This window comes from Molothrus ater, chromosome 4 (genome assembly GCF_012460135.2).
Source record: "Molothrus ater isolate BHLD 08-10-18 breed brown headed cowbird chromosome 4, BPBGC_Mater_1.1, whole genome shotgun sequence".
Classification (NCBI taxonomy): Eukaryota; Metazoa; Chordata; class Aves; order Passeriformes; family Icteridae; genus Molothrus; species Molothrus ater.
Genome location: NC_050481.2, coordinates 5,610,441 through 5,628,965, shown reverse-complemented (window position 1 = coordinate 5,628,965; position 18,525 = coordinate 5,610,441). Strand labels below are relative to the sequence as shown.

Here is an 18,525-nt window from a genome sequence, read left to right as displayed (position 1 = left end):
AACTCCACAGGGATAGTATCAGAGTAGCTCTTGGAGAGTAATAGTAAACTTTGACAATGAACACAGCAGCTCTTTTTTTGGAATGTAGGGTGAAGAAGGGAATGTAGGTTAAACCACAGCAGTTGTAATGTGCCAAGCAGAGCTCTGAGCAGTCCTACAACACACAGTGCAAACTCAGAGGAGCAGATCCTCCACATCCAAGCTGGCAGGATGGAAGGAATGTTGTCTTTTCAAATGCCTGGGAAATGAAGTGAGACCACGGTATACGTGTGAGGGGTTGGAGTTTCACTAATTCTTTTTAACATCTCTTTGAAATAATTCCCCATAATCTGCCATCGTTTCCTTTGCAAGCCATCTCTTTATTTATGGCTTTAATACTAATCTCCAGGGTTGAGTCTGTCTGTTTGTCTTGGTCTGACAAAAGTGTTGGAAGTTGCCCCTTGTCACATTTCCTGTATTGCTGATGCAGTGCTGGGTCAGGCAGATTTATAGCAATGCTTTTAATATTGCAAGCAAAAAATGAACAGATTTTATTGCTGCAGGCTAGAGGAAAATCCTTCCTTCTCCTCTTTGGTTTAGTTGGGGTTGTTTTGGTTGTGGTTTATTTTTTTAAGTGGAAACGTAAAATGCTTTTTAGAATTGTGCTTTCATCTGTCTGCCTCTTCCCCTGCTCTGTTTGCTCTTGAGTCCCCAAAATTAGGAAGAGTAATGTTCTAGTTTGCAGTGCAGTAGGAAAGAATAACTTGACTTTCTAAAATGTCATAAACAGTGCAAGACCTGGAACAAGTACAAAACCTTCAGACAAGGTGAAAGCCCCCAGAAGAATACCTCCATTCAAAAAGTCTGGGGATGTCTGCAAATACTGCCAGCAGCTTAAGTCTTGTCCTTTTCCTTTCCAAACATGTCTATTAGGTTTTCCTTTAAAAATACATACTGTATCCCTGAACTCTTCCATGCTCCCAGTCAAAGAAGGTAGTATTTCCTTTAGACCAGTTGATTCATACACAAAATAAGAGATGTGAGACATTATTTTGGTATTGGTTGTTTCCCTCTTGTGATATTGATGGAAAACATTCTCTTTGAAATATTCAACCTTTAAAACCACCAATCATCTGTAGCTCTTGAGGGTTACCTGGCTCCACATCTCAGGAATTCCACAGGGCTCACATTCACTTCTACCTGACCTGATCCAGCTCTGTTTAAAACGTCCCTTATCCTCTGGGGCCTGTCTGTGCTGTACAGGAAATCTTACAATGGAGAAATAAAGTGCAGTGTACAGATTTGTGTTTTGGTTTGGAATGGAACTAACTGTGATCTTCCCTCCTCTTGGTATTTTTACAACAAAATATCTGCTTTGCAGACAGGGCAAAAAGGTTTTGTTTTGTGTAGGAAGCTCAGCTACAGACTTACCTTTCTGTAATGCCTCTAGGCTAAATCAGTGAAGATAAAGCCCTTACATCACACCATCTGTTCTGTACTTGGGCCTCTAAATGCACATGGGATGACTTAGAATAATATGCCTAACAGATCAGGGTAATTTGTTCCTTAAATAGGAGCTTTGTCATTTTGGGGTCAAATATGATGGAGTGAGAGACTGTCTGTTGTTTAATGTGTCATCTGTTCCACCTGGGTGACACCCATCTGTTTGAGTGTCCCAAGCAGAGGCTAATTTTGTAGTTGTGCTGTTGCCAGCAGCCTGAGAAGGATTCCCTGTGGCATTTATTTACTTCTTTTTATTTGCCTTAAAATCACTGCTGATTACGGTCTGACTTTCTCTTTGTGGTCAGATGAGAACAGCAGTGAAAATTCCACTGAAATTTAACTTGCTGGGAAGGAGCCACAAGTGGTCTAGGATTTATTCTTGGATTGTTTTGCTGTGTCACCATCTTTTATTAGCTGGTAATTTCCTCTTCATCAGTTACAAAGCAGTCAAACAGCACATCCTCTGTAGTGGAGGTTGTCCTTGCATGAGTAGCTTTTTGTATTTTGAGTCTGGGCAAGAGAGAATTCTTCATAGGGGTAAAAAATGTGCATGGAAGGAAGGGATTAATATTAGGATGATGGCCTCATCATCTGATTTGGCCTCTTAAATCTTTCTGGAAGTGCCAGGTCTAGAAATTCCCGCAATTAATTTTCTTACAATCCCTTCTGTATTCTGCTTCTAACAAAGTCCTGTGAGAATGACTGCAACAGATGAGAAAATTAACTGAGATTTGAATCACATTTGAAATTGGCAGGAAAGTGAGGGGCTTAAAGCCAAGCTCCACAACATTCTCAAATACAGAATATTTGGGATCAAGAGCCCAGTGTTTGCTTCTGAGGAGAACTAGGGCTGCTTGTGATTTGCTGCAATCAATCAATCAGGACTTTGCAGTCCCATCAAAGAAATGTCACTGGGAAGGAAGTGCATGAAGGGAGAGCCACCCTGGGGGCTTGCCTGGGGAACAGCACCAGCTGGGGCTGGGACCCCCTTCCCGCTGTTATCTGCAGTGTGGAAAAGCCAGGCAGGAGAATATAATGAATCCATTTTTGTTGCTGTTGTTTTGTTTGATTTTTTTAGTGAGTTGATTAGCAGAGGTTGGCTGCAGTTGATAACAGGGATACCTGTGAGAACTGTGTGACCTGCTCAGACGTAATTCTGAGGGCATTAATTACATATTGCTGAAATTTCAAACCAAAATTGGAGATCAGTGTTATGTTGCAGCGTTTGCAGTAATCTGAAGCAGCTCTGTTCCACAAGAAATTTTGGAGACAAGTAACCACTTGAAGCCTAAAACTGTTCCATTTTCATTATTGCTCTTTGTTTTCATTTTTAAATCTTGCAATTAGTGTTCTTAAAAAAATAATAAATAAAGCAAAAGGCAAATGCAGACCATCTGTGAAATAGAAAGAAATTGTTAAAAGCTGCATCCACGAGGATCTCTGGGAAGAGTGCCACAACACAATAAAGCATTCAGCCAGCATGATATAATTTCAAATTAAACATCTCTAAAACAAATTCCACATTCAAAATAAAAATGAGTTCTGCTTCTTTCTTTGTGGTAGAGGATCATATTAATCTCAGTTCTAGAAATTACCACCTATCCTCCTGCAGACTGCAAGGTCTGGGGGGTCTGCGTGCCCTCTGCAGGTGGGGTTTTTGGAGGGGACACCTCATGGGGCATTGCTCAAATCCGTGTTTCACTCAAGAGACTGAGTTCAGGAGGATTTAGAGCAAGTGTGGAGCTTGCTGTGTTTTTTAGAGCTCTGGCAAAATGGCAGGTAATGACATTCTGTATTCATGGCATTTAGAAACATGCCTCTTGTTCCAGGAGATGGCTTATTCAGCTCCTATCAACTGGGTTCATTGAAATAAAGGGCTATTGTCAATTATGTTAAGACATAATCATTTTACACTTAACTCAAATGCAATCTTCAATATGTTCTCATTTCTTGCTTTTATCTAAAGGAACATTTTTCTGGTTTAAGCCAGACTGGATCTGATGGCTCTTGGGGCATGCTTGAGGTAAAAGTTCTTTCAGATAAATAATCTTAAGTATTTGTAATGACAGCTTATGTTATCATTTACTGCTGTGTTTTCAAGAGGAACAAATGGAAACTTAAGTCCTCGAAAAAGAAAAAGAAAAGCCAGGAGACAAATTCTGTAAATAAATGAAATTGATGATGACACAATATTTAAAATTATTGCTGAACAATTTTGTCATTTAAACAAGACTCTTTTTTCTAGGCATGGCTTGCCTTTCACAGAAAAGTGTTACCCTCAGTTTTAGAGGTTAGTTCTGTCTGTTAAATAGATCTGTCCTCTCCATCGAAACCAGAAGTATTCCTAAGAACTGAAGATGACTGTAATGAAACAAAAATCTCCAGAATAAAATTTCTCCATCAAGATCAGATTAATCCCGAGACTGAATAAACAAATGTGTTTCTCAGGAAAGTTGAAAGTAGCTGCAAGAAAATGGTTTGACCTGCAAAGGCACAAAATAGTACACCAAACACAACACAGTTTTTGGAACCTTCCTAATTTAAACCAAAAGAAAAATCCTCTACCTCATATATATAATTCTAAATAAATAATCAGTTATTAACATGTTTGGAATAGAAAAAAATGAATTTTCTGCTTTGAAGAGGAGCATAAAGCAATGGCTTTTAAGGGAAGGCCCATCAGAGTTTCCTTTGGACATCTGAAACCAATGAAGATGTCCTTGGTCAACAAGAGTACTGCAATAAATGTAAAAATTCGTGCTTCTTTGCTGGCTGATCCAATGTTTTGTTTTGCCCTTGTGACACTGTTGTAGAAATAGAAGCCATGTATTTAATTGTGAATTTCTTTACTTAGTTCTGGAACTTCAATCTTAGATTTTTTTTTTAGATTTTTCAGTACCTCTGAAGTGAGATGATTTCATTTCAGAATTCTGTTTGATGTGCATTGTAAGCTTTACTTTGGTGACAAAAGCTCCTGTTTCTGATTGCAATTACCACCAGTGTATTTCTTTAACAGAATTTATCTGGGGAAATAATTGCCATTCTTTTTATCCAGTCTGTCCATCTCCATACTTCCACTTCTCAGCCCTCCCCTCATGTCCTAGGTGTGTTAAATCAGGAAGTCTCAGCCCTGCTGTCACCTGAGCTGTTCTTCCTGGCTTTCCACCCTCTGAGAAACCATTCCCTGGACAGAGTGCCTTCTGCAATTAGCCTTTTGTGCCTTGTGGGATAAAGATGAGCAGCAGCAGCCCAGAGCTCTTGTTGTGCTCAGTCAACTCGAAATGACAGCTGCTGTTAATAACAATTAGAACTCATTAAAACTAAGTCCACTGGTGGTCTGCATGAAGTGAATACCTGCTTGCTCACTGGCTATTTAACTGATGTACAGACTGTCAAGCAGACAACAACAGCACTGACTGGAGAGATGCTATAAATCCAGCTGACTTCCCTCATTTTCAAATCTCCAGGGACTGCTGACAAAATTATTGAGATTCTTTTCCCCTCCAGTGAATAAGAAATGCTGAGTAAAAGGATATTACATAAATTGGCTGACATTTGGAGTGGACTAGCTAATTCTCATTGCCTCGTGTGTGGTGGCTGTGTGTATGTGCACATGTGCCTGGTATTGTCAATGAGCTCCCTGCCCATTCCCCTCTGCTCCCAGCAGGCTGCTGGGAGGCTGAATTTTGGGGGTTACATAAGAGACAGTCTAGGAAAACATCCCAACCATTTGGAATTTACCCTCAGCACTAACCTCTTTCCTCCATTGTGTCATTCACTTAAAAAAAATATTTTTTATTTAGTGGCGTGACAGAGATGTGTCTCATCTGAAAAGATGAGGTCTGTCTGTCGTGGGGAGGGAGCTGGGTGTACCAAAATTGACTTTTGCTCACTTCTGCTTTCCATGGGCTGTGGCTGCAGTCCCTGGAGTCAAGAATCTCTCCTTTCTCTAACAGCTGGGAGTTGAAGATCAACTAGGGCAATCATGCAGCAAAGGGAGATAAAAATGAGCTGTTAGGGCTGTGCCTTCACCCTACTGGCAGCTGCTTCCTGGGAAAGGGCTAGCAGCAGGTGCTGTGTCTACAGACATTTCTGACAAATAATTTCCCTTGAAAAGTAACAAAAAGTAATGTTACACTTTATGGTCAGAGAAGTTGGGGTCATGCGTAGTTTGAATAAATTGATATGAAAATCATAAAACACATTCCAGTGAAAGTGTATTTCACCAGGAACATCACTTGTTTACCATGTGTAACCCTCCTCTGAGCTGTGCTCATTCTGAATGCAGCTTCATATTCCTGCAAATTTGTGAGGAGTTTTATCCACCAAGTTTTGGTTGGCCTGTCTTTTAACACCAGAAGCACACTCCAGTCCTTTTTTCTCATACCCCTTTGGAACAATGCAGTGTTACTTTATTACATGGGATTTTTCTCTCATGGCCTAGAACCTTAATCCTGATTCCACTCAAGTTTCATAGCAAAGATAAATTTGTGTAAGCAAAGTAATATTTGTGTTTTCTTTTAAAAGTGGTTGGGATCAGACCTCTAGGCCCTGTCTCTTCTTTGTAATGTTCTGCTTTGAATTTCTTAAACATTCTGTTCTTGATCTTTTGCAGGTTGAAATGAATGAGAGTTCAGCTCCATACAACAGAGCAGGAATTACAGCTGAATTCCTCCCAGTACCACTGCTTTTCATATGCTAAAAACAATAGATTGGATTCAGACAGGAGGTAAGCAAATGCAACTCCTTTGTTCACACTCACCTGTACCACATCTGGATTCTGGCCAGTGCCATCCAGTCTCCTGTGATAATTGCATACAGTTTGTTCCTGTCCCTTCATCCCATTGCTTACAATGCTTACAATTTGCCTTTCTTGCATGTAACCATCCTGGAAAAAAGACTCATGTCTGAGAGGTAATGTAATTGTGTTTTCAATTATCCTCTGTGGGAGTAATCCAAACATCATCATATAAACTAAATTTTTTTTGTGACGGTGGTACACAGAGCTCCTGTAAAGAAACTGAAATAAGAATAAAGGCTATTGGGTGCTGGTCTATTTTGTATGTGAGTGGAAGAACAAAGGTACTCCACTCCTCCTAGCCACCAAACCTACTCACCTCTGTTGGCTCCTAACACAGGATATAGCAACACACAAGCTGCAGCTTTTTCCCTAGGAATTAGGTGTTGTGTCTTGGGCGTGTGGCAGCCAAAAAGCATTTTGTTTACCCCCTCATAATTTTCAGGGGCCTCTTTTCCTTCCTCTTTTCAGAAAAATCACTTCCATCTGCTAAGTACAGTAGTTAAAAAAAAAAGTTGGATAAAGTTAAAAATTATGCTTTTTACTGTTTTTTACACAAATCACTTAATCATTATTTCTGTCACATCTTTACTCTGCTGTCCTTACTGCACGTCCTAGACCCAGGCAGTTTCACACATGTGGTGCATGGAGCCAGGATTTCTAGTGAGAGCTGGCTGGGAACTCAAATGTCTTAGAAACAATGGCTGCCATCATCACTTCAAAGAGTCCAATGGATTTTTAAGGGATTTGGATCGAGGCCTGAACTGACTCCAGAGCGCTGAGATGCTTTATTGGTGCTTAATTTGGAGAGCTTGGGAGATTTCTGGGAATCAACTGTTGGAAATGGCAGTCAACATAGGGATAGCCTAAAGCATTCATTTCTCTAGAAGCTTATGCTTGGGGTATTGAAGGTGAGAGAGTAATGAAGAATGACAGAAAAGGTTTGTCATCAAGCTAACAACTCCAGTGACAGGAATTTAATTGTAGTCATCCCCTAAGCTTGAAAAAAGTTTCAAACAGAGCTCTCAAATAGGTCCAGTTGACTCCAGAGACACTAATTGTGTGTGTCTGGCAGTCAAGTGGCACTGGCCAGGCTGCACTAAATGTGGAATCAGGTTGGTTCAGAATAGTTGATTCTGAACTAATTACTTAATAAAATCACAGGTTTATTAGATGATTAACCTAACTTTTTATTTGTTATAGGCTCTGGAGAAAACATGCATTGGCAGTAACTCATTCCTTATATTGCACTTGCCACTTTTTCCTGCTCTCCTGCCCTGAGCTCCTGAGTTTTGCTATGATATTTATAACTGTCTCATCTATTTGCCTTTATAGAGCATGGAGTCTTCTAGAAACCAGTGAAGAGCACACAATATAGATGGACAAAAGCAGGAAAGGGATTGGCTCTAGTGTGTACAGTAAAAAAACCCAAACAAACATAAGGAATGGCTTTCTTTCGACTTCCCTAAGTACATTCTTTGGGCTGTAGTCAGGTTGTACTCAGCCTCTTCCCCTTCTGAATTTCTGAATCTTTGGTTTTCTAAAGATCACAGTTCTCTGCTGCTCCATTCTGTTCTCCATTCCACAGCCACAGCTGGGAAAGGTATTTATTCTCATCCATGTCTCTGTGATGAAACTGCCCACTAGGAAAAAAACCTAGTATTCCATAAAAATAACTCTGCTCAATAATAAATTTGTGCATGAAGTCATAATCTGAAAATAAATAGCTAAATAGTTAAAAAAAAAGGTCCAAAAAAACCCCAAAAAGCAGCAAGCAGTTTATAAGGAAGAGAACTTCAGCAACTAATGAACTAATGATGCCTTATGGGCTACTTGGTACCATTGTAAGAAGGAAGTTGGAACAAATAATTGTCCTTGAAAAGTCACCTCTACAAATACCCTTGATAAAAAGGAAACAGTTGGCATGGCACAGGTGTCACATTACATTGTCACTTACCATTGTGGTGGTGGGGTTGTGACAAGAGGCCTGTTAGTGAAAACTACAGGAATTGTTCAGCACGAGTTGAAGTCATTTGATGCAGGGCCATAAAGGCTCTTGTACACTTTTCTTGAGAACACACAAGTGCTGTAGGTACCTTTCAATACCTTCATATGATATCTGTGTGCACGAAAAATACCATCTGGAGGTGGCTGCCAAAGAAGTCAGTGAGAGCTGCTATTTGAAGGGTGTGAGTAAAAAGTAATGTTACTGTAACTTCCAACCAAGTAGGTGAGGTAGCCTGGGGATATATCCTGTGCACATCCTGTTCTTCCTTCCATACTCTGCATGGGGATTGATATCCCTGCTAACTGTGCATCCAGCCTTTCCCTTGGCATGGTGTCCCCACCTCTCCTGCTCTGAGGGACAGCTGCTTCAGGTACAGCAGCTACAGCATCATGGTAACTTCAGGGAGGCCAGGGAAGACATTGGGAAGTAAAAACCTTAAAGGAATGTTAACCTTAAAATCACTCTCTTCTTGCCTGTCTTCAAATCATCCCAGAGCATTTTTTTTTTCCATCAGTAAAAACAAGGAAGGATGTTGGCTCTGAACTGTACAAGCACTACTTAATACGAGCACAGCTTGGCCAGCAGCGCCTGCTCCATGGCCTGCGTTGGCAGCACCCTCCTGGCTGTGTGTGGACACCCAGGGAGCTGCTGCAGGAGCTCTGGCAGCCCTGGCAGGCTGCAGCTGCCCCGGGATCCCAGCCCCCGGCACAGCCCCACACGCTGTGCGCTCCCAGATGTGACAGCAGGCACGGTGCTCCCTGCACAGCTGGGCTGAGTGACTAACCCTGGCTGTGCACCCACACACTGATGTCAGGAGAGCAGCCAATAGCTCAGAGTGACTCTCCTTGTCTCTGTGTGCACGTCAGCCACAACAGTGGCAAACCCAACAATGGGCAAGGAAGCACTCAAAGGAAAAGCCAACTTCAGACTAGGAGCAACTGATGTAAAATGGGATGTGTAACTCCTATTTCCAGTGAAAGGAATCATCGATATTAGCTCGCTCATTTTAAAACAAATGAATCATTAGATGACAAAGCCCATAAATTGATTCATAAACAGCTGTCATCTGAATATGAAAACTCTGAGATTAATCTGTCTGAAAAATTGCAGTTCAATTGTAAATGGAAATAACATCTAAAATCCAGCATTCATCTTGGCCAGGATGAATTTTACAAAATAAACTTCAGAGTACACTTCAGAGTTCTATCCATCCTTGCGTGTATAATATGTGTATGCTGTCTGGCCACCTGGATTTCAGTTAATTCATTAATATCATTAATTGCAAGGACTTTGGCTTTCTGGTGTTTGAGGGGAAGGCTTCTATCACTGTTTGCTTGCTGAGTTTTTTGTTGTTTTTCCAAGGTAGTTGTTGGCTGTGGTGCAGTGACTCAAGGCGTGGGATTACTCAGAATGAGCCCTCAATACTTATGGCAATAAAGTTTGGCACGTATATTTTTGTTATTTTTCCCTGCAGTGAAGCACTCTTAGGCAAGGTATGGGTTTGGGATTGGTTGCACTTGCTGAGGTAATGGATGCCATGGTACCTTCTTTGAAGAAGACTGAAGAGGTTTGTAACTTGAGTTTTGTGGAAGGCAGGTGATGGGCAGTCTGATGGGACTCAGTCTGATGCCACCCTGCCAGGGAGTGAAATGGGGAGCTGGGAACTACTGTGAGATGGGGAAGTCCTAGGGGAAAGGAAAATGAAGGAGCCTATGGAAAAAATAAGCTATAGTGTTATGAGGATTGGCTGAGGAAGGAGAACATGGGCTTTGAATTTCAAGAAAGGAGGCAGGGATTAAGAAGCATTGGGGAAAGGAAACACAGCCCTGGAGCACATGGCTAGGAGCCATAGTGAGATACAAAGGAAAAGTAGTCCAGAGGACAGAGCTTGGCATGAGGAGCTGGGGAAAGATTTAGAAACAGGCCAGGAACCTGTGCCTGACAGCAGGGGAAGGGAAAAGAACAGGGTGGGGACAAAGGAGAGGAGACGAGACAGGCTGGGAGTGGAGGGTGGGGCAGCCAAGAGAAAGGAAGATGAGTCTGTGCCTATTTCAGTGTCCTCCTGGTTCTCTGTTGGGTCTGGCATTACACAGCCTTTCCCTTCATCTGCTGTCAGGAGACGCTGTCATCCCCTGATAACGTGCACACACGGACTCCTACACAGCAGACAACCTGCCACAGGGGACAGCCCTTCACTGTTTGGGACACCGAGTCACTGTGGCCTGTGGCAAAGCCAGTGGGCCCAGCTTTATCTCCGGTGTCAGCTGACAGCCCCCACCGGGGATGGGTAGGGAATTTGTGAGTGTTTGATCAACAACATGAACAGCCCACAAAGGTTTCAGAGCAAACATTCAGACTTGTAATGACACCTGTAACTCTTGCCTTTCATTTTCAAGTCCCCGTTGCTTGGAGTTTTCACCTTCAGCATTCTTTTTAAGGTACAGCTGGTTTTTCCCTAGAAAAGTCTTCCCAAATGCCATGTGAAGTATGTGATGGCTGGAATTCATGGCAGTATGAGTTCAGCAGTTAAACAAGGCAGAGGTCAGTAGCTGGCCACATTCATGTCAGAGTGAACTTCCTCTTTAGCATTAGCTGGGGGCGCTTGGAGCAGGTAATGCAGCTTTTACAGAGAAAATCAATCAAGACTGCACTTGGTAAAAGTAACGAGGCTGAGGCTATAACAACGTGGCTTATGCAGGCATTCATTCTCTGATTTTTCCTGAGGAGGAAAAGGGTATAAATTAAATACTGATTCTTATGTAATGAGTATTGCTTTTGCATAAAAGGAGACAAAACACTGAGCAATTTAACCTCCCAGATGCTTGGAAGTTAATGATTGCAGGTCAGCTTTGAGATAATAGCCTGGGCAGTGTTGGGAAAGTAATTTTCTGGCAGATAACAGATTCCATTTTGGCATGTGGACAGTGGATTACAGTCCTTTAACCACCACGAAGAGCTGTGCTAAGCTCTGGTCTCTCCAAGAAACAAACAAGATTTCACAAGAGCCAGCTGGCTTCAGTTGCACTTACAGTACTTGTAACTTCAGATATCGTGGGAGATGCAGTCATGGTGAACTTAAAGACATAGAGGGATGGTTTCCTAGCTGAGAAAGGGGGGATTGCAGAGCGTGTTTGTCCCAAGCTGGTCACTGCATGGATGGATGCATTGGGGTGTGGTGGAGCAATAACTGCATCCACCCCAGCACTGAACACTGCCTCAGGCTCATTTGGGAGAGTTCTCCCTCCCTAGAAATAAAAGCTAACACAGCACAAGGGACCACATCATTTCTTTGCACTTCCAAAGGCATTCCAGGGCTTGTCTCTCCTTTCTCAGATGCTGCTGTGCCGATACCCTGTACAGGGAGCTGTCTTTGCAAGGGCTTAATGTGTTCACTGTGCCACTGGAAATCTCTTTGTGTTCTGCATGAGATGCTTGGTCTGTGACCTGCTGCTGCAGGGTGTTATGCTCTGGGGAACCCTTCAGTGGGGCCTAGGTTTGGGGATCCATGGAAACAGTCCTGAAACAAAGAGAAAACAAATGGGAGAGTTGTGACATTCCTTCTGGAATATTATCAGCACAGTTTGTTACCAAGAGAGAGAGGTTTGGGGTTGTTTCTTTATTCTTGCTGTTTTCTACCTGCCAGCTAATACATCCTACAGAAATGACGCACAGCAAGACTTTGGTTGTGCAAGTGGTAGAAATTAAATTCATGATGTAGTAAAATAATTTTTTTTTTCTTTGTAATGTCCCGCTGATCTCATCTCTCCTTGCCCTTCAGTGTGACATGATGAAAGCTGCATGATGTGGTAACTGCTGTTCCTGGGGAATAGTCTGTCTTTGCTGTATTCCTCTGTGAGGTTACTTTGGCTTTGTGCTATAACATACCAGGGAATGGAAAGAGTATTTTCCTCACTTCCACCTATATTTCTATTTCCAGCTGCAGTCCTGTGAATAATGTAACATTCTCCAGAATTAGCCCATGTGAAGTTATTCTATGTGGAAGTAATTCTATGACTTGTATAAGAATCTAATTTAAAAGAGGATAAAGACAAATCTATAACAAAACTTCCACTATTTCATGATCACTTGCTAGGAGAGACAGTGAAAGAGACATTTTTGACTTGCAAGGGGTTTGTAGTTGATGTGGAAATATTTAGAGCTAAAATTATTGCAGGCAGACTTGTTGCAAGCAGCCGTGCTTGAGCTTTCCAACCTTAACTATTCTGTGTTTATGTGAAGATCTGCTTCCTAACAATTTGTGTGTGCTCTGATCAAATGGGATAATGGGTTTCTGAAATTACAACAACCACACAGGCTGTATCTGCCCCACAAACACTGATTTCTCCCCAAACACAGGGGAAAAGATCTCCCTCTAATCTCTGAGCATGTGTTCAAGAACTTCCAGTACAAAAGCAGTTGCTTTACCCTGTAGCAATACAACAAAATGTGTCTTGAGTCCTGAGCAGGGGCCAAGTTACTTTGGGACATTTTCTGCCACCCTTCCAGTGACATGGGATCAGGAGAGATAAATAATTAAACCATGATCTTATGGTTACAATGCAATGCTATGAGAAAGAGATGTGATTTTATGCTTCTTCCCATTAAGGAATCTCTCAACAAGTCTGGATTTCTTTGAAATCCAATATTAACTGAAATTGTTTGAGTTCATGATGTTTGATTGCAGAGTATTTTTGAATTTTTTTTATTTTTAATGTATATCATCAATCTTTATACTGACATGGTTTCTTTTCTTAGCCTGGAGTAATTTTGCTAATATAGATGAATTGCTCTATGTGATGTGGATACAGAGAGGGAGGGTGTGTATATGTGTTTGTGTGTACATTAGAGAGGAGGAGAGGGGTGATTTTGTTAATTCTGAACTCTAACCCCCATAAATATTTGTACTTAAGACATTATTTCTTATTTCTCATAAGCTGAGGTCACTACTCCATCTCTTAGACCTACAACAGCTGCCAGTGCTTCTAGACAGTTCAGATCTTTTTCCAAGTGCAATTATTCTGGACTACAGAAAATTTGATTTACTTCCAATTTAGACCTCACTGGATTGTTTGTTCTCTCATCTTCAGCCATGCTGGGCTGCTGTGTTTCCAACATTCATAAAGACAACCCAAAACAAAGTTTTGGCCATCTGTGGCATGATCAGATTAAGTATATATTGAGAAAATTTTATTTAGAAAGACATAAACAAGTGTCCACTGGTGCTTTAGAGGAATAAAGTACTCCTTTGAACTGGAATGGAGACTGTAAGAGGTTTGTAATAGGGAGGAGATTTTTTTTTTCTATTGTTGATGTAATGTCTTTCTACTATTTGCACCAGAAAAAAGAAAAAAAATGAGGAGGGAAGAAATAAATTTTTGTTTACAAGAAATATTGATGAAGGGTCTTAAAGTCTTCAGAAAGGTAAATGAAAAGCAGAACTTCTGTTACAGGTGTTTCTAAAAGAGTGACCATGCAAGTAGATTTTCCAAGGCACTTATTATCCATATATACTTCAAGCAGAGAAACTTTGCCTCAAAAGTGCACCTACAAAAGCAGGTGGCCAAAAACTGAAGCTACTTTCTATAGGAACTAATTTGTAGAAGGAAAATTCAGTTATAGCCAGATCTGTGGCTGTTTGCTTCAATCATACAAGGCAGGAATCTTCCTCCCAAATTTAAACTCAAGCAGTTAATGTACTTTAAGTTTTTACATTTCCTGTGACAAGTGAGTGTGAGAATTTGTGGGAGACCTTTGGTGTCAATGTTCAGTGCTGGAGAAAGGAGATGGATGATTTTTTCCACTGTTAGCTGAGTGCTAGACAACACAGGAACAGCTTCAGAAGAGACACAGCCCATCCATCTCTTTTTGGCTAATTGCTTCTTGGATATGCACCAAAGAGAGGGATTGGGAAGCCAAGAGCCCCAGGGAGTGGAGAAGCTCTGTGGTGGAGCGGAGGCCTGGGCTGATGTTCCATTTCCAGCAGCTGGAAGCGTTCCCTGCCACCACAGAGACACAAACCACCTGCTGAGGTGTCCTCATGGTGGAAGATGGATGAGCCTGAGTATTCCTGGGTGTCTTTGCTTTCCTGTAGTTCTACTTGCTTTTCAAAAGTGAGGGGCTGTTTGTTTGTTTGATTGATTTTAATTCTATCGTAAGTTTCAAATTTTCAAATACTACTTTCATTATTCCAGTGTAAGCAAACTGGAAATGTTATCCTGATAAACTATCAAGGACATACGGCTTGAAACCCTTTGAAAAGCAGTTTTTGTGAGAGGGGATTGACATTTCCTGGGCTCGTCATATGGCAGGATTTGTAGTAGTAACTGCTGGAAAGCCAGGAAAGTTGTTGCCCCTTGGACTAAAAACCAAAATCTCATGGATGGACCTGATGGAGTTTCTTACTCTTAATTTAAAATTATCTCAAAAATTACTATTGGATTTTTCAGGGTTTTCCTGTAACCACGCTAACAATATAATTTAGGTTTGAGTTGTGTTTACTCTGGAGTTTTTTCCCAGATGTTCTTGCTGAGAGTCTCTAGAAATTGAAGAATTATATATTGAATAAATGAGATGATTGGATGAGCAGATGAGTGCCTTGTGTTTAGCATGACCTCTGTGTGAGAGAGCAGCACTGAATAAAACAGCTTTTTCTCTGTTAAGAGGTAAGGCATTCCTGTGAGGTACAGGAAATTGGACTCAGATGATTCTTAAGGGTCTCTTCCAGCTTGAGATGTTCTCTGATTCCATTAAAAATTGTAGCTGGTTACAAAGCAGTGCAGGACAAACAGAGAACGGCAGCAGTTCAGATAAATGGAACAGGTTAGAGAAAAGGTCTCTAGGAGGTACTTTTGAAGTAGCAGGAGGGTGGGCTCTAAGGCACTGTAACATGGAGTGTCTTACACAGGCCAAGAGAAGACTTGAAGGGGTTGGATAATTGATGGTCTGGGTGGAGGGGAAGCAGCCATATGGGTGTGATTGTGTGGAAGAACTGAGTTGAGGAAGGGTGGTGGAAGAGGCCACAAGAAAGGAAAATGCTACTGCCAGAATCGCTTTAGTCAATGTTCAAGAGCAATATTAATGACCATATTAAGAGGCTGGACTGCAGAAGAAAGTAGAGTGGAGAAAAGAAAACAGGCGTGTTTTCCATTTGAAGAAGAGAAAGGAAAATATATTAAAAATTATAGAAGGTTGGCAGATCTTGAGGTGAGTGTAGATTGCCTAGGGAATAGGACTTTCATTTTAGCTCTGTTATCTTTTAGTTGTAGGCCCCACGTACACAATTGCCAGTGACAAGCTTCTAAAGAGTTCTCAAGCCTCACAATTTTATTGGTGCACTGGATTTTAACTGATTTTCAAAAGGATCATTTGATAAGGAATTTAAGCTGGTTGCCATACCTACCCTGCCACCACTGGGTTTGGCCCCCTCATGGAGATCAGGGCTCCAAAGAGTGAGAAATACCAGGACTGTGTCCTGTAAAGCGTGGTGTCTACTCTGCAGCTGTGACAGGGCATCCAGCTGAGAGCTGCGAGGGCTGCCGTGTGTGCAGGAAACGTAAAGTTCCAGGAGTAGCTGAGTGGGACCATGGATGCTTAGTCTTAGGAAAGTCTTTTTGGTTTTAAGCATTTTGAGATTGTTTTTCAAAGAACTTATTAGAGTTTTTTAAATGACATTTTCACCCCTTCCCTTCGTCTACTTGAATTCAGCTTCATCTTCTCTTCATCTGCCTTCCAAGAAAGACACAAGGACTTCAGAAGGCTCCATAGTGCAAGGACACAAAATGCCCTGAATGGAGCTTCTGTTGCAAGGGAGGAGCAAGAGGAAACAAGAAGGGTCTCCATTCTTGGCTGTGACCATCCAGAACTCTCAGGTACGGTGATAATGTGGGATTTCCATGAGAAGGAGCAGAGAGTGTTTGAAGTGGATGGGTGGCTGGGGGACCTAGGGAAGGGGGGATGCTCACGGAGCAGCAGGGCTGCAATGTCCATTTGGCAGCAGATGCCTGCCCTGGGCTGTGCCTGTGGCACTGAGGGGGAGCAGCTGACATGGGGTGAGCCTGTGCCTGGGCTGGGCCGTGCTCTGCCTGCTCCCTTCATCAGGAGGGTGTGGGAAGCAGCGTAATTGTCTCCGATTCTGGTAAAGAACTAAATGTATGGCTTGCCAGAGGTCAGAGCTGGAGAGGGAAGTTAAGCGGCAACAAAATATCCTTGACGTAGTTGCTAGCAAAGTGAATGCTGCAAACTGCGTGAGCTGGACGCTGTGTCTGCCTTGGCGTTGGTTTGTTCCTGTGGGTTGCTGCATATTGGCTCTGTGAAAAGCCCCGTGTTTGCAGTCCCACCTGTCCTGGATCCCCTGCTGTCCAGGGCTGCTTGTGCTGCCTTTGAAGCCATAGAGCTTCCCAAGCTCCAGGCATGAGCAGCCAGCCTGCTGTTACACAGGAGATAAGGGGCACAAAGCATGTTTTGGGAAACAAACCTTTTCATCCTGTTTTGCTATCCGCCTCAGGCACGAAGTGCATTTGATGGGTCACTATACTTTATAAACTCTGCACATTTGTTTTATTAGAGGGGGAAGGCCTGTACCAGAATTTTCACCTGTTGCCTTTTGCTATCACTTTGCTCCTGTTGGATGGGAGAACTGGTCTCTGGTGAATGCAATGGAACAAAACAGTTTCCACGGATTTATTTTAAACACATGTGTCATCATATTGTGATTTAAACAATTTAGTGTGGTGCAGTGGCCACACAACTTCTTCTGATCTAAAATAATTCTCAGTTACTTTTTTTATAAGGCCAGAGGAAAAGATGTCCGACCGACGTTCGCTGCATCCCGTTTCCAGCGCTGCCGGCAGCGATGCTCAGCCGGACAGAGCCCCGCGCTCCAGGCCGGGGTCCCGCGGCGCAGGGACCCGCTGCCGCCCCTGCCCGGTCCCCCGGGATGTCCGGCCCGGCTGTGCCGGCGCAGGGAGCGGCCCCCGGCGCGGCGCGGGGGCGGTCGGGGGCGGGGCGCGGCGGGGGCAGCCCGGTGCCGGCGGGGAGCCGTCCCCGGCGTGCTGGGCTCTGCCGCCTGTCCTGCTTCCCGCTCTCCCGAGCCGGCGGCACCGTTGCGCAGCTCCCGCGGACCGGTCGGGACGGGACGTGTCGGGCGCTCCGCGGGGCTCGGGGCTTGCGAGGCGAGGCGAGGCTGGACGGCCGGGGCAGGGGCCGAGGCCGCCCGGCGCTGGCGGCGGGGGGCGGCGGGGGCCCGGCGCGGCGCGGAGCCGCCGGGGCCCGCGCATGGCGGCGGCGGCGGCGGGGGGCATCGCCACGCTGCCCGACGACGGCGGAAGCGGCGCCTTTCCCCCGGGGCACTTCAAGGACCCTAAGCGCCTGTACTGCAAGAACGGCGGCTTCTTCCTGCGCATCAACCCCGACGGGAAGGTGGACGGCGTCCGCGAGAAGAGCGACCCGCACAGTGAGTTATCCCGGGAGCACCGGGGCGGGCAGGGCGACTCCTTGCCCGGGTAGCGGGGCTGCGAGAGGGGCCGCGCCTCGGCCGTCCCGCCCTGCCGAAGCTTCGGCAGCGAGCCGTGCTTGGAAAGCGCCCGTCAATGTGCCGAATGTTCCTGCGCGAATACCGCGAGTACGCAGACGGAGTTAATTCATACCGAGTTAATTCATACCCACAGCCCGTAGCCGGTGGTCCCGCACCGGCACTCGCGGGATATCCCGGGGCAAAGCCCCGCTGGCGGCTCGCGCTCAACCTGCTGGGCGCAGGGCTTGTCAGGTGCACAGAGTTTTTGTTAGGGGCTTGGAGGGGTCTCTGGTTTGTTTGCGTGGCCCTTATACGGGTCTGATGGCACTTGGCGGCTCTGCACGGCGGCGGTGAACGCGTTGGATGCATCAAGGTAGGGAGGAGGCTGTTCTTTTTCCCGGTGCGGGTAGGTGCTCATGAGTAGGAGCACTTTTGGCACACAGGTACTCTTAGGAACTGAGGGGTAAATCTGGCGAGGAAGCAGGGTTTATAACAAACTGCTGTCAGAACACCTTTTTGGTTTAAACTGTTACATGTTGCATTGTTTTGTTGGTTTTTTTTTTTTTAACTTAATTAATGATGATACTGATAAAATGTATGGATACCAGCAGCAGCAGCAGGAGGTTGTCCCTCCAGTACCCGATCTTTTGAAGGGAGGGAAAGGCTCCTGGGCTGGGAACACAGCCATGGACTGAATGATCATAGGCTTTCAGGGAGCGTGTGGCA

At 43.9% G+C, this 18,525-nt stretch overlaps 1 protein-coding gene across 5 annotated transcripts in view; it reads left to right on the top strand.

The window, feature by feature from the left end:
• FGF2 (fibroblast growth factor 2) overlaps positions 1-18,525 on the top strand; it is a 45,328-nt gene that overhangs the window by 5,350 nt on the left and 21,453 nt on the right. For 2 of the 5 annotated variants that reach the window (XM_036381708.2, XM_054514516.1), the window contains 2 exons: positions 6,098-6,211; positions 15,993-16,156. In XM_036381708.2, coding sequence (XP_036237601.1) covers positions 6,108-6,211; positions 15,993-16,156 — 268 coding nt within the window. In that variant the 5' untranslated portion in view covers positions 6,098-6,107. Of the gene's footprint in view, positions 1-3,467; positions 3,506-6,097; positions 6,212-15,992; positions 16,157-17,561; positions 17,740-18,525 lie in introns of those variants that run through there. The other 3 variants (XM_036381709.1, XM_036381711.2, XM_036381710.2) reach the window with 3 other exon arrangements.